The sequence below is a fragment of the Sylvia atricapilla genome, chromosome Z, assembly GCF_009819655.1.
Source record: "Sylvia atricapilla isolate bSylAtr1 chromosome Z, bSylAtr1.pri, whole genome shotgun sequence".
NCBI classification, from domain to species: domain Eukaryota; kingdom Metazoa; phylum Chordata; class Aves; order Passeriformes; family Sylviidae; genus Sylvia; species Sylvia atricapilla.
In genome coordinates this window covers 35,794,873-35,808,510 of record NC_089174.1, presented here as the reverse complement: position 1 = coordinate 35,808,510, position 13,638 = coordinate 35,794,873, and the positions used below count along the sequence as shown (strand labels likewise).

General features: G+C 38.3%; 1 protein-coding gene across 6 annotated transcripts in view; it reads right to left on the bottom strand.

Moving 5' to 3' along the window:
- NTRK2 (neurotrophic receptor tyrosine kinase 2) overlaps window positions 1-13,638 on the bottom strand; it is a 191,274-nt gene that overhangs the window by 112,562 nt on the left and 65,074 nt on the right. For 3 of the 6 annotated variants that reach the window (XM_066340039.1, XM_066340035.1, XM_066340036.1), the window contains exon 12: window positions 2,301-2,372. The exons of the other annotated variants lie outside the window; for them this stretch is intronic. In XM_066340039.1, the coding sequence (XP_066196136.1) occupies window positions 2,301-2,372 (72 nt within the window). The remainder of the gene's footprint in view (window positions 1-2,300; window positions 2,373-13,638) is intronic. 6 annotated transcript variants of the gene reach the window in all.

The window sequence follows — 13,638 nt, the reverse complement described above, 5'->3', positions numbered from 1 at the left end:
ACAAACCATACACATTCAATGTGCTAATTCCACCTATATTACAGCCAAAAAGCCCAACCAGAAGACCCAGGCACTTTATAGTAAAAGTAAACAATGTTACTAAGTGATACTATGTAATTATAAATTTAGTTATCAAATGAATCTGTAATAGATACAATGCGTAACTGCCACAGCTGCCAGAGCAGGCTATTAGCAAATCAGTGAATAAGACAGCTCTTTTATTTGAAACTCTGTTCCTGCAAGTGGAGTGCATAGGTTTTCATCCACATCTGCCACACAGGATGCCATATATGTTTTATATATATATATATATAATAGCTATATATATGTTATATGATTTTAAATTTCTGTCTGAATACTCTTTGTCTGCTACCACTGCCACACTAGGAACAGATATTTCCAAGGCATTTAAACAGGAATAGAAATATCCTTTCCCTTTCTGTGCAAGTGAAACAAGCTCCTGTCCTGTTACCAGGTCAAGTGGTAGAGAAAGAACCAGGAAAGGAGTATTTTTATTGCTCAGTTACTACTGTAGCATTGCTGAGTGAGCCTTCTGAATTTCTCTCTTTCTACACAAAGAATGGTCTTGTAAATGTATTAAGGTTAACAAAATACTTGAAATGCATTTGAAATAAACAATATTTCATCTGCCTGCAACAGCTGCAGGTCCGCGGAGTCCATGGAACCTGGCAATGCTTTGGTCATGATGCTGTCAGTGTCGGCCAAGGTGATTCTCTCCACTTCTGCTGCAGCCACAGAACAAAGAACCAGCAACAGTGCTAACATCTGCCTTACTTTGATAAGGGAGGGTTCCCATCTCATCCCCATTTCCCCAGTCTCCTCCCAGAAAATAAACTCAAGATCTGTATGGAGCAAGGCTACTGCAAACTATAGCTCGATTGACCCCTCCACACCTGACTAATCATGTGAATTCAGACACACAAGAAAATGGGGAACATACAGAAAAGAAGATGCAAACTGTACTTAACAAGCTGAAAACACTCTTGTGCAAATGGTACATGCAAGACTACCTGCTTCCAGGTCTAAGTGCTAAAGTAAAGACTTCAAAGACAAAGAGATTCAGGGCACATATCTGCCAGTAAATAAAAATATGTAGGGGTATGTCTTCTCTTTTTATCCACAATTTTTAAATCGATATTAAAGTAAGTTACTATTTTGGCCTATGACAAACAGCATTCTCCTAGAAAATATTCTAGTATGTTTCAAAGGAGAGCATGGGTCAAAAAAATTTTTCACGTATGTATGGGGCCATCCTACTTGAAGAATGAGGAAGAAACAAGTTTTAAACCTTGGATACAATCTATACCTTTCCATTCCGGCCAGAGAACATACTGTAGTCCCATTGGCTTTGATGGCATACTGGTAAACTCAAAGACTGCTGTGTATTGCCCCAGAACCAACTCAAATTATAGAGTATGTGCAAACCACACACTGTGACTACTGTTCAGAGAGACCACTTAAGAGATAATACAGAAGTAAGTTATTTCTGATTATGTGAAGTTAATTGAAAGAGGTGAGTCAGTTATGTGAGATCCATGCTATTATTGCAACTGAATTCATACTTTTCAAAATAATTGTACCAGTATTGGTTAGTGTAGGGCCCAGAAGTCTGGCATTTGGCCAAAGGCAATCATTTAGGCATGTTGCCATGAATTACTATTGATGGATCACAATGCAATTTTTGACGTTCTGTCTGAAAAATTCATTAAGGGTAGAGCTTTTGTGATCTTACTCTTGCCTGGACTGAAAAATAAGATGTTTGTTGAAAAAATGCTAAAAAACTTTTAAAAAAACTCACCCAAACCATACACAAGCCTAAGTCGAAACTTAGATATTCTACATCTCCCTGGATACACAGCCAGGTTTGCTTACGCCAATGTATTCGTAACAGTTGCTTCACAATGTATTTGTAATGAGCAAAGCAGGACAGCAACTTATATTTTCACACAGTTATTTAGACCATTCCAATTTTTCAAATATTTCAACAGGAAAAATCCTTTTCAAGTTCTGTTCAAAGCCCTGACATTAATTTCCCAGATTCATAAGGGAACATAATACGCATCATTAATTATTCACAATTATGACTGCACATATATTTTTTTAAACAAAAATGTATGTATTCATGTATACAGAAATATACATAACAGGATACATACATCCTGAAAAAATAACTGAAACATATGTATTACATTACTTATTCTGTTCCAAGAATAAATAATTCATCAGGTGTATTTAATAGTAACATTACAGGTTAGTCTGAATAGTCTTTATTACCTCACCTTCATTGTCGCAGTCTTGCAATGAAAGCCATATTTGATCTACCAGACCAACTCCTTTTACTTCACCATGAACTGGAATGGAATGCATTACCATTAATGCAATTAATGTCAAGGGTTAGTTCACAATTGCCAATGCAACTCTTTTTGAAATTTGTATTTCTTCATCAATTGCTTTATTTTTCCTTCTACACTACAGAAGAGAAAATATCCATTGTGATACTTTTGGATTGTTCTCATTTCACATTTTTCAAACATAATCACCTATAACATGAGAAAGACTGTCATTATTGGTATTTTTTGGACTGTATTCTATCAGATGTAACTTACATGTCTTTTAGAGCTATAGAAATGGGCATCACTTAAGACTATTTATTAAAAATTGCAATATTGTGCTTTTTTGATAAGCAGCAAGGAGACACTCTTCAGTCACTGGCTAAATTCTTCTTGGTATATGTTCTTGGCCTGCAAAGACAAACTTGGTCTACTAATAGACTGCACAAAAGTCAGAGTCAAGGTTTGGTCATACTGCACAAAGAAATTTTCTTACTTGGTGCTTATGAGTTTTATCCAGGACTTCTGCTTTTGTTGGGTATCACATAGAGGCAAACCCCTTACAACTTAGCATCGAAACAGCTTGATCAGCACCTGGCCCTGCTCCTCACTCCCAGTACTGAAAGTAATCTATAACCAACTTGGATTGCCTAAAGCTTCTGCAAATTCCCCTCCATTGTGCCAGAGACCCTGGTGTTCCCTTGCGGAAGGCAGGAGGTGTCCATATAGCTAAGCAACAGGTGTCCACATCTCCTTCTGTTCTGCTCCAAGGTACCTCAGCAAGCGACATTACATAAATACAAACAAAATATTTGCAAATTCAGTGCTGAGTATTCTTTGCAGAAGGAAGAAAGATTAACTTCACACAAAAAGACAGCAGATCTGTAGCCAGCAGACCTGGACACAGTTTATGAATTCAATGTAGGGACAAATATCCAAAAATAAAAAATATATAAAAGCAAATCCCAGACAAATGGCAAAGCTCAATTTAAATAATCTATTTAAATTATACTGCTTGAAAATTTGTGCAACTGCATTTTTTTATATATATATGTACATACAAACTCCCTCCAACATATTTCATATGAGTCACTGAAGATCTTTTTCCTTGGAAACTATAATAACAAACACACACACACACACACACACAAACAAAACAAAACAAAACACACACACAAAAAAAACCCCAAAACAACAAAAAACCCCCCACCCACCCACGACAACAACAAAACCCAAAAAAACCCCGCCTGCAATAGAAATAGATTTTCTATTACTAGCATTTTTTGAACACCACAAAAATCAATAGAATATATAAAGAATTGATTTAGGCCATATTAAATACTATATCAGTAGTGTCAGTAGAACAAGTGGACATTCTTAAACTGATTAGGGATTATGACCAATAGCAAATTGGGATCCATCATGTTCAACAAGTGTGAATAATTTCATAATATTCTATAATAAAGCTGACCTCCAGAGGCTTGCTCCTGGAATTATTATGATAACTTTGAACTCTGTCATGACTTTAGTCCTTTATCTTCTCCAGATTTTCCTAAAAAGCAGGAGAAGGAAGAAGGGATGCCCTGGCTTTTATTTATTATTTTTCAGCCAACACAAAAATTGTACTAGACCAAACTTTTTAGCTCCTGCAAATACACTTAGCTCATTGTACTCAAGTTAACAGATCTTAAATATCACTTTAAAGTCACAGAATTTAATTTTCAAAAAGCCGATAGTGTAAAGCATGATGGTTTTGTGAAAATTGAAGCATTTAAGGAAGGATACCCAGCCATGCTTGCTTCTTGACAAAACATCAAACCTCAATTTTGGCAGCTTATTCAGAAAAAAAATACTTGGCTGACAGAACACTCTAACAGGATTCTAAACAAAAAAAATATTCAAATATTTTTCCATATTTCTGATTGTTTATGATATTTCTCAAAACAGGAAAAGTATTTTACAGGGAAAAAATATTTCCACTGCCATTAAAGGAGCATTGTTTCCTTTGCTGCAATCAAAAATACTGGATCTGGTACTCCCATTAGGATTTACAATATAACTTCAGGAAGGGAGGTTAGTTAATGAGCATGTAGTATGTTTATTCAGCCTACACTAAACTTATTTCTAAATAAAGGGGGGAAAGTATCAATAATCTAGAAAAAAGGCAGACAAAAACCATATTAATACTTTAAAAATATTCATTTCACTTGCAGCTCTGGAAATCAGCTCCCAAAACACATGAAGTATCATTGCCCATGCAATGGAAATATTTCCCTTGCAAAGATAGAAAATTTTCTCAAACTCAACTCTATTTTGCAAATCTTGCAAAATCAAATAGTTGATATATAACACTGCTCTACAGCTTTCCTGTCCGTAATGCAACGACAGTATTACTGGGGATAGGATGGCAGGTGAAAGCCCCCTTTCATGCCTGACATGATGCTGTTCACAAAAGCAGCACGCTTGTAGTGGGATCAGCACAGAGCCCTCTCCAACAACTGTGTGATTTTCTGAGTCCAACTATGCTAAGAGTTATTGACAACAATGTTGAATAGAATAGTAATTAAATCTTCCAAAACACTCCTCTAACTGGACAAGGGTTGTGAGAAGTATAGACACCAAGCAGCAGTTCTGACCTTGAAAGAAAACTATTGATTGGATTTTGCCTTGTGAAAGGAAGGAGGGGAAACTGAAACCAACCATTCTGAATCATTAATGAGCTCCCACAGCATGGTCCTAACTACAGTTTTTTTACATATCCATGTGCATTTTTCTTTTGGCTTCCTCAAAACTAGCCCATTTGCAATCTATACATTAAAAGAAACTGTAAATTCATTCAAGACAACATGAAGTACCTCTAGACAAAACCCAATGTTTTGTGTATTTCAGATTGTGTAACACCTATAAATATAAATGTTACATATACTTTTAACTACACACATATATATGTGTTTGCGTATGTATGTGTGCTTACTCATATTATGTTAATTATTGTAAATGAGTAAAAGATACTATTAATTGCCTGTGCTACTACTATGTCTTTGTTAGTGCCCACTGAGGCAGAATATGATTTTCCTTTCTGGTCTTTCAATAATTCCTAGGACTGAAAGGGCTTTGACCATATTTTCCATGATGAAAAAGAAGAGGTTTAGGTTGTTGATTTTTAAAGAAAAGGTCTTTACAGAATGAAACAAAACAAAATTATATAAAAAGTTATAATTTGTGTGGCAGGAAGAATTCAAATAACTGCTGTTTTGTGTTGGTTAGTGCTAAAGTGATCGAAACAAGCAAATGGGGAGCAAAAAACCAACCATCACAAAAAACATAGGAAAGTGTGTGATTATTTTCTCATTATTTATCTTAAATTTCACTCCTCCTCCTTCTTACTGAGTTTTCCCTTCTCAACAAATTACTTAGTTTTTCTTCTACAGCCTCTTTTCCTACAAATTGTCTCAAACAGCTTTTCTTCAGTACATCCAGCTACAGTGCTATTTACTGTAACACAAAGAAACCATCTTCCTTTGTTCTTGGCTCATCTAGCAGTCCTAAAGAAAACTATTAATTAATCATTCCCTATTCTACACAGAAGTCATAACTTAGTTTATAAAACTACTTTTCTGATACCTTTATTAAACAAATCAATCATGTTAAAAATAGGAAACTATTAAGCCAAGATTTCTTTTTAAATGTGATCAAACCAAGTGAACTTGAGGAAAAACATCCAACAGCCAAATGATTATTAACATACATGACTGTAGGCATTTCCTCTTAAAGAGATGCAGCCCAAAAAAACCAGCAAGGTGCAAATATGAAATGATTTTTCTATTTACCATCCACTACAAGAAGGAATAAATGTAATGACTTCTGTCCCCACTGTCACACAGCAGTGCATTAGCAGAAGTATACAAGCTGTGTTGGCAAAAAGGAGTGCACAGTGCTGTCAAGACAGCAAATTCACATGTGAGAGAAATTGGCTACTTTCAAAACATCCATTGATTAGTTTCCCTTTAATTGGCTATTTAATTACTAGTACTCACTGTCCAGAGATTAGAAATGCTATCTTTACCATATGGTAACATTGACAAAAGTAGGAATTGCTACTACCAGAACTAGATTCAGTTGCCTTCTATACTAATAGGATATAAAACCCCCCCACAGTACCACTGCAGCTTCTTTACTTAGTAATTATAGAAATAATGTCATAAGATAATACACCTACCATTATCTTACACCCAGTATATAAAGGATTAAAAATTCTATACTGAAAAATTGCATTCAGAAGGAGATTATCCCTTTAGCCCCGAACTCTGAAATACAACACTTCTGCTCACACCATGGAAATACGTATTTTTTTAATGCTAGTAAAAAAAAAGTCCAAAAAAGATTAAAAGAGCACAGGTAAGAAATATATGAGCTGTGCAATGATACAGACACTCACTAAGTAAGATGGAAAGAGATGAGTACAACACCAAAGGACAATGCACAAACCGACTCTATAGCAAAGCCAGAAATTAATGTGCCTTCAGTGTTAGTATAAAACTCCTGTATGACCACACAGTAAGTTCAGCAAGAGCTTTACAACAGGAATTACATGGTGCTACACAGGAAGAGAAGAGTCATTCACTGAAGAATCAAATTATTCAGTTTACATTTGTGCTCCAGCTCTCTCTGTTCCATAAGATTCAAGCAATGATGAGGTGTTTCAATGCCATGAATTGGACAATATCTAAATGGCCTATCAAAAGGTCTGTAACACTTATGAATTGATTCCTTCTGATAAAAACAGAAAAAGATTATTCCAAATCAAAAAAACATTATTAAATATCTCATTGCCATTACATTTCAAATTAAAAATCTTCCCACTTTGATTATATGGCTGTGCTCAGCCCCATGGCTCTTTTTATACAAAATCAAGGAGGAATAAAAGACAGTGGAGCATCTCTCTCTAAAAAAAGTTTACAATCTTGTCTATAACTACTACAGCCACCTAACTACAGGTCAGAGAGGACTGTAATGATTTGCAAACAATGATCTGCGTACAATCCTATGTATCAAGCAATTTTTAGGTCAAGGGCAAAATTTTCCCTTTCTATGCATGTCACAAATCTGTTATTTGTGGAGTTCTATCACAGCGCTGATTCTGCACTGATGGGTGGCTCCTATTTCCATCAGTGGTGGTTGTGGTGCTGAGAAAGCAATAAGACAGGCTAGGGCAAAGAGATTTCTCTCATTGCCGGCTGAACCCTACAGCACCAACACCACGCCAGAACAAGCTACCCTTCCAATTTTACACAGCTGATTCAGAGCTCTAATCAGCTGCTTCTGCATGCACAATGATTTGCACATGGTGGGTGGGAGAGGCTTCTTTTTTTGCATTCATTCTTTTAACTGTACATATTGTAAACACTGAAATCCACTGTATTCATTGAAATAGAGAAAACTCTGGCTGCTGATTGCATTTGTTACTGTATTTTTGGATATGTTCACATCCAATCTTGTGGCAGAATGCCACTGTACAGAGCTTTGCTTTCTCAGCTTCCTACCTTTTTGATCCTACAGTGGCGGTGGAAAAAGAAGCACATTTCTTGGCCCTGTCTGTCTAATCTTTAGTGACACTGATCTGGCCTTGATGCATCCCAAGCTGAAGGTTAAATATTTTAAATTTTTCCTTTTTTGTTTGGTTTGCCTAAAAAGGTGCATTGGAATTAATGACTATGGAGATTCAGTGAGAGGCACCATAAAAAACAGGTGACCAGGACACTGTTAATAACTAAACAGCAAGACATCACTCACAACAGAAGCACAGATATCTTCCTCTGGTCCCACAATATTGTTTTGAAACATGGATAGGTTCAGGTATCAAACTCCACACTAACAAATCAGCCTCACAACCATACAGTTCTACTGACTGCAAGAGCCTCATTTCATGTCAGCAACCTTTAGAGACAAGAAAAAAGATAACTTCCCAAGCTTTCATTCTGCTGTTCCTGAGCTCAGAACAGCTCCTGGGCCCAGTCATGGTGACTGGATGAAGTCTGTCAACATTTGCAAAATAATTGTAAAAGATACATTTCCAGTACCATCCTCACTTAGGAAAAGCTCTTACATTGCTGTTCTGCAATGCATCATCTGGCCTCTCTCTCTCATGTCTTCAGAGACGATACTCCACAGATCTCAAGCCTCTCCCCTCAGGGTCTTTTTATCTTTTTCTTTAATTCCTTTTTTCGTTCACTTTCTCACTGATTTTTTTTCTCTCCACGACATCAGGGACCATTTCAAAGCCTGGTTGGGACTTTCCCTAGTTAGACAAGAAATCACACTATGCCTGTTTTTGTCATGCGTCCAGCAGAACTGAAGTGAGTCCCACCTTCCTCATCCCATCCAAGTATGGCATCTTCAATCCCAGCAACTCCTACACAGCTCTAGGCTCATATCTTAGTCCCTTCACGCTCTTCTCTTTGTATTCAGAATATAATCAATCCTTCCAGTACAAAATTGGAAAAGGGAGTGATTTTTTACCTTCTTTGGCTTGCTTTCTCTTAGTTACACAGCAACCTTTTCCCCTTTCCTTACCACAACTCAAGAAATTCCCTACCTGCACATCTTTTCTAGTCTTCTCCCTCGGACTGAAGTCCTCCCCTTCTGTATTTCCTTGCCTCTATCTTCACTCCTTCCTCACTCTCTTCATCACTTCTCAGTTCATCTTCTATAACATCAAGCTTGGGCTTTTTTGGGGGGGAAAAAAGTAATCCCACCATCTGTCTCCGAAACAATAAACTGTTTCTCATTGTGCTCAATTAATGAATTGCAGGAGGTTCACCTGCTCTTATTCTTGGACTATTAGTCTTCTGACTAGAGTCAACCTTTGTGTGCACCCAAAACCTTACTCAGCATAGTCTTGACCCATGACAGTTATTTCCTGTTATTTTAACATATCATTCAGCTTCTGTGCTTAGAGTTTTGCATGATTTACAGTTCAGAACTATTTGTTCAATCAAAACTGCCACACAATACACCTGCTTACAACACAATTACTGAATTCCTTACAGTCTGTCTCATAAAGGAGAATGTAGAATTTTCTTTATGAAGTAGCAGTCAAGATGATGCTAGTATGCGGCACCTCCAACCACATGTACTGCTGCGTAAGACAGGTGAAAGTCTACACAAAGAATTAGAAAACATTATATTTCAGAAAAGGAAAACTGAATCTATTTGCTCTGCTTGCAATAAACATGCCAATTCATGTGAAGTTCATTTTCCATATTTTTCCATCCTAAATCTATCATTTTTTGGGACCTTTTCTGAATTATTAGCAACCTCTTTTAGTGAAATTAAACAAGAGAAATGTGCCAGAACAGCAATCTCATTCAAAAAATGTGAATCATAAGCAGTGAAGGTGTGTAGTATTTAAAAAACTGACATATCTGGATTTTAAGACTAAACTACAACTATACTGGACAAATTAAAACCATGAAGTTCTGCTAAATGAAGCAGCAAACTATTTGAAAGGGAAGATAGTTAGGAAGATATTTACCTACCTGTAGCTGACTGGCTACACACCAAAATAAGAATGCACAAGCGTATTGTGACCACAAATATAATGTACATGGTCTCTTCAGTCTGTGTAAAAACTGTAAAAAATTCATCAGTTCACTCTACAACCTGTGTTGTGTCTGCTACTAAGCTCACATAGTTTTCTTACTGGCACCAGCCAAATACCTTGTGCTGCACCTTTTGTACTTTACACACACACACACACACACACAGAGCCCAGCCAATGGAGTCAGCTGCATCTGAAGTGCAGCAAAGGGCACCCTCTGACATTTCAGTTCCTTAAACTCCCCTCTTCCATAATATTTTTGTAGCTATGACAGAGAAGAATTGGTCCTGGTCCATATTTTGTCCAGAGCAGGTTCAGAGGAGACCTTATTACCTGAGGTTCTTCTCTGTTACCTTTTTTTAAGTCCTGCCACGTTTGGAAGCAGTAATACCGCAAACCACTTATATTTCATTTCCTATTTAAGAAGCTATTTAAGAATCACTCTAAGATGTCCCGCTCACCCAGAATCCAGTGTTAAATCGACAAGGTTAATTGAGGAGCTAAAGGCCAAGATTAAGTTCCACCTGTTCTCTGGGAGGATTTAGTTTCCACTGTTACTTTCCCAGATGCACACAGAAGCTGACACAGCCACACACAGGATCTCTGCCTGCAGCTCTTCTCTTCCCAGAGAAATGCTGACTCCCATTACCCTAAATGAGTGTGACTCCCATTTACACTCATTTATTGGCAGAGCACTTAAAGGGGCCAAAGTGTAAAAAAACATTCTGGCTCACTGACCTTTCTTTGTAATTTCTGAAAGATGCTACAACCACATCAACATCTTTAGATACCAATGATGCATTCTGTGCAGCCTAGTTCCTCTTCCCCTTCAAAAATACCCCCACTACTTCAGTTTAAAACATCAAGATATCTCTTTGACTAGGTAACAGTAAATTCTGAAGCTGCAGCTGTAGATGAGGATTTGGGGTTTAATTTTTCCCCTCACACTGAAGCAAACAAATTTGTGGCCAAGTTGTTGAACTGCAAGAACACTTCTCAGTTAAAGCATTTCCATAATATTGTTCACAATCCTGATTGCATTTTCAGAATTGGAACAGGGGAAAAAGGTTATCAGTAGCCAACCACAATGGAATGGGTTGGAAATAGACAGAGTACCTAACTAGCTAAATCTGAAATACCTAATTAAAATTTAAGTAATCTTGGAACTTAGGAGAGCTGAAAGAGGCACTAGAAAACCCTCAGAAGCTCCACACCGTGTTCTCAAAAAGCAAGTAATAAATGACAGGAATTAATTTGGTGTGCATGGAGTATGGAAGCTCAGTGGCAAGGACCACTGCTCCAAGGCAGCTGGTGTACAAAACAGTGCACATGAACATCCTTTTGGTGGTTCAGTGCCTAGCTTTACACTTAATGCAGTCCTGAAGAACCTGCTTGTAGAAGCACAGGCTGTGCTTAGCAAAAACATTGTCCTGACTGCTGGGAACAAATTAAAGTTTGTGTAAAATTACCATGGCCGCAAAACTTAACCACTTAAATGCTAGGTGACTGTGATTAATTGTGAATGTCTATTGTAGCATAAGCACTTTTCAGAGAATATGGATGGGTAAGAGCCAATTCCATAAAGACTGCAAGCACAGGGAAACCCTCTTCCTTTAGCACCAGGAGGGTACAAATCGTGAGTTCAGAGCTGCCACAGGCACCAGCAGGATGGAAGAAAAACACAGTCTCATTCTTCTCTCAGCATTATTAACTTCTCACTACTCAAATTTGACACACTTGGGCCTGAGCTGTGCAACTGGACAGACATTTCCAGTCCCTGCAGGAACATGCAGACTCTGACCTCAGAAACTGCCCAAACACACCAAAAGGAAAAGCAAATTATTCAAGTTTCTCCATGGCCTCATAACACTATAGCTCAACAGTCTGAAAGCATAAATGTGCCTCAGCTTCTTTGTTGGTTTGCTATCATGCTGCTCTTGTACTTGCCACAGGACCTGTAGATTATGCTGTGTCCAAGACTCAGGTATGGCCTGCTTTGCCAAGGTGTGAAAGGAAGAGTATTTCCTCTGATTCCTCTGCCTTCATGATAGATAATCTGGTTAACTGCACCCTAAGCCGACCATAATACATTCCAAACTATTACTTTTCTAAAATAAAGCCACGTGTAACTATTTTATATTTTTCATTACCAAAACAACAGAGTGCTTAATAAACAGAAAAGAAAGTTTCCCTCCCTGTCAAGCTTCCTCTACGCAGCACAGAATGCAAGAACAGCCATGCTGGTCCAACCAAATGAAATATCTATTACCCTGCCTCTGACATAAGACAAAAGCATCTGCCTGAGGGATTGTGTTAGCACAGGGCAAGTGCATACTAAGCACCTCTGCCACACCACATCACAAAGACTGCGTGTGCCAGAAGTGATACCTTTGTGCTTAACAGCTGTATCACTGAAACTCACAGCCGCTGGGCAGGAACAGGCCCTATGCCATCCACCTGACTCACAACCTGCTCTCTTAAGGCACCTGGGCTTTACTACACCACTGGCAGGTTGCATGACTTCTTGCAATGGCAGCAGAGGAGTCTGCATTAATGTTTGCCTGGAGCACGCTGGGAGAGGCCACTGCAAAAGCAGATGCAATGCCCAAGCTCCAGGCACCGTGAGAAGCAGCTACAACACCTGCCTAGCTGGCAAGCCAGCATTCAAAAACACAAAAAGAGGAATTCAACAGGGCAGGCTCTCTACTACTCTCCAAAATGACTGACACCTGTGAGAGCTTACAGGTCTCCAAGATGGCCATGGACAGAAATATTTAGCTTGTGGTAGCCACAAAGACAGGATTTGTTCTTTTAATTCGAAGGTTTTAATTTGACTTTCAAGGCATTCAATAAATGCACAACTGCAGCCAGCTGGAAACATGGACAGCTCATAGAGCATATCCCCCTGTGCCCCTGAAGAAAAAGAGATAACAGCAGCTTCAGAGGCTGTGTGACAGAATACTGCAATAGCCCTCTCGAAAAAAAAACGCAAGGGATATCAACAGGTTCTGGTTCAGACTCTGCTGCAAAAAGGAATGTTATTCCAAGGTACATTTCTGTTGCTGCCTGTTGCTACAAGTCACAGAAATGTAACTTTCTGAAAGGGCACAAACCTCTCTTGGAAGACGTTTGGTAAATATTGGTTACCAATATTTCAGCAGCAGCCACCAGCTCCTACACCTGAGAGCTCCCACATGAAATAAAAGGTTCTGGTAACTCAATTCACTGCTTTTTAAGGAATGTTTTTCTCCGAGTTTGAATTACTCACATCTAAAGTCAAAGAATAAAGACCAGAACTAAATACCAGAATTAAAGTTTAGATTTCTCCTACTTTAAAGGCCATACATGGCATGTCTCCATGTTGGGGCTGGCCCTGTCAAATGTGGAGGAAAATCTATGATCACTCCCCTCACAAGGGTTACAAACGGACTCCCTCCAGCAACAGATGCTTCCATATATGCTCTGTAGAAGAGATGTGGCAGAAATTGTGCCACAACTGTAGGCTGTCTTCATCTTACTTATGAAAATAATGCCTCTAAAATTCAAAATAGCTATGAGGGAAAAGGCCAGAGTTCTAAGACATGCCAGCTCGGCAGTACCATACCACCAATGCTCAGAGCAGGCAAGAGGCGAAGGGGCTGATAGAGGGAGAAGGACTACAGTCATGACTGTAGTGAAACTTCATGA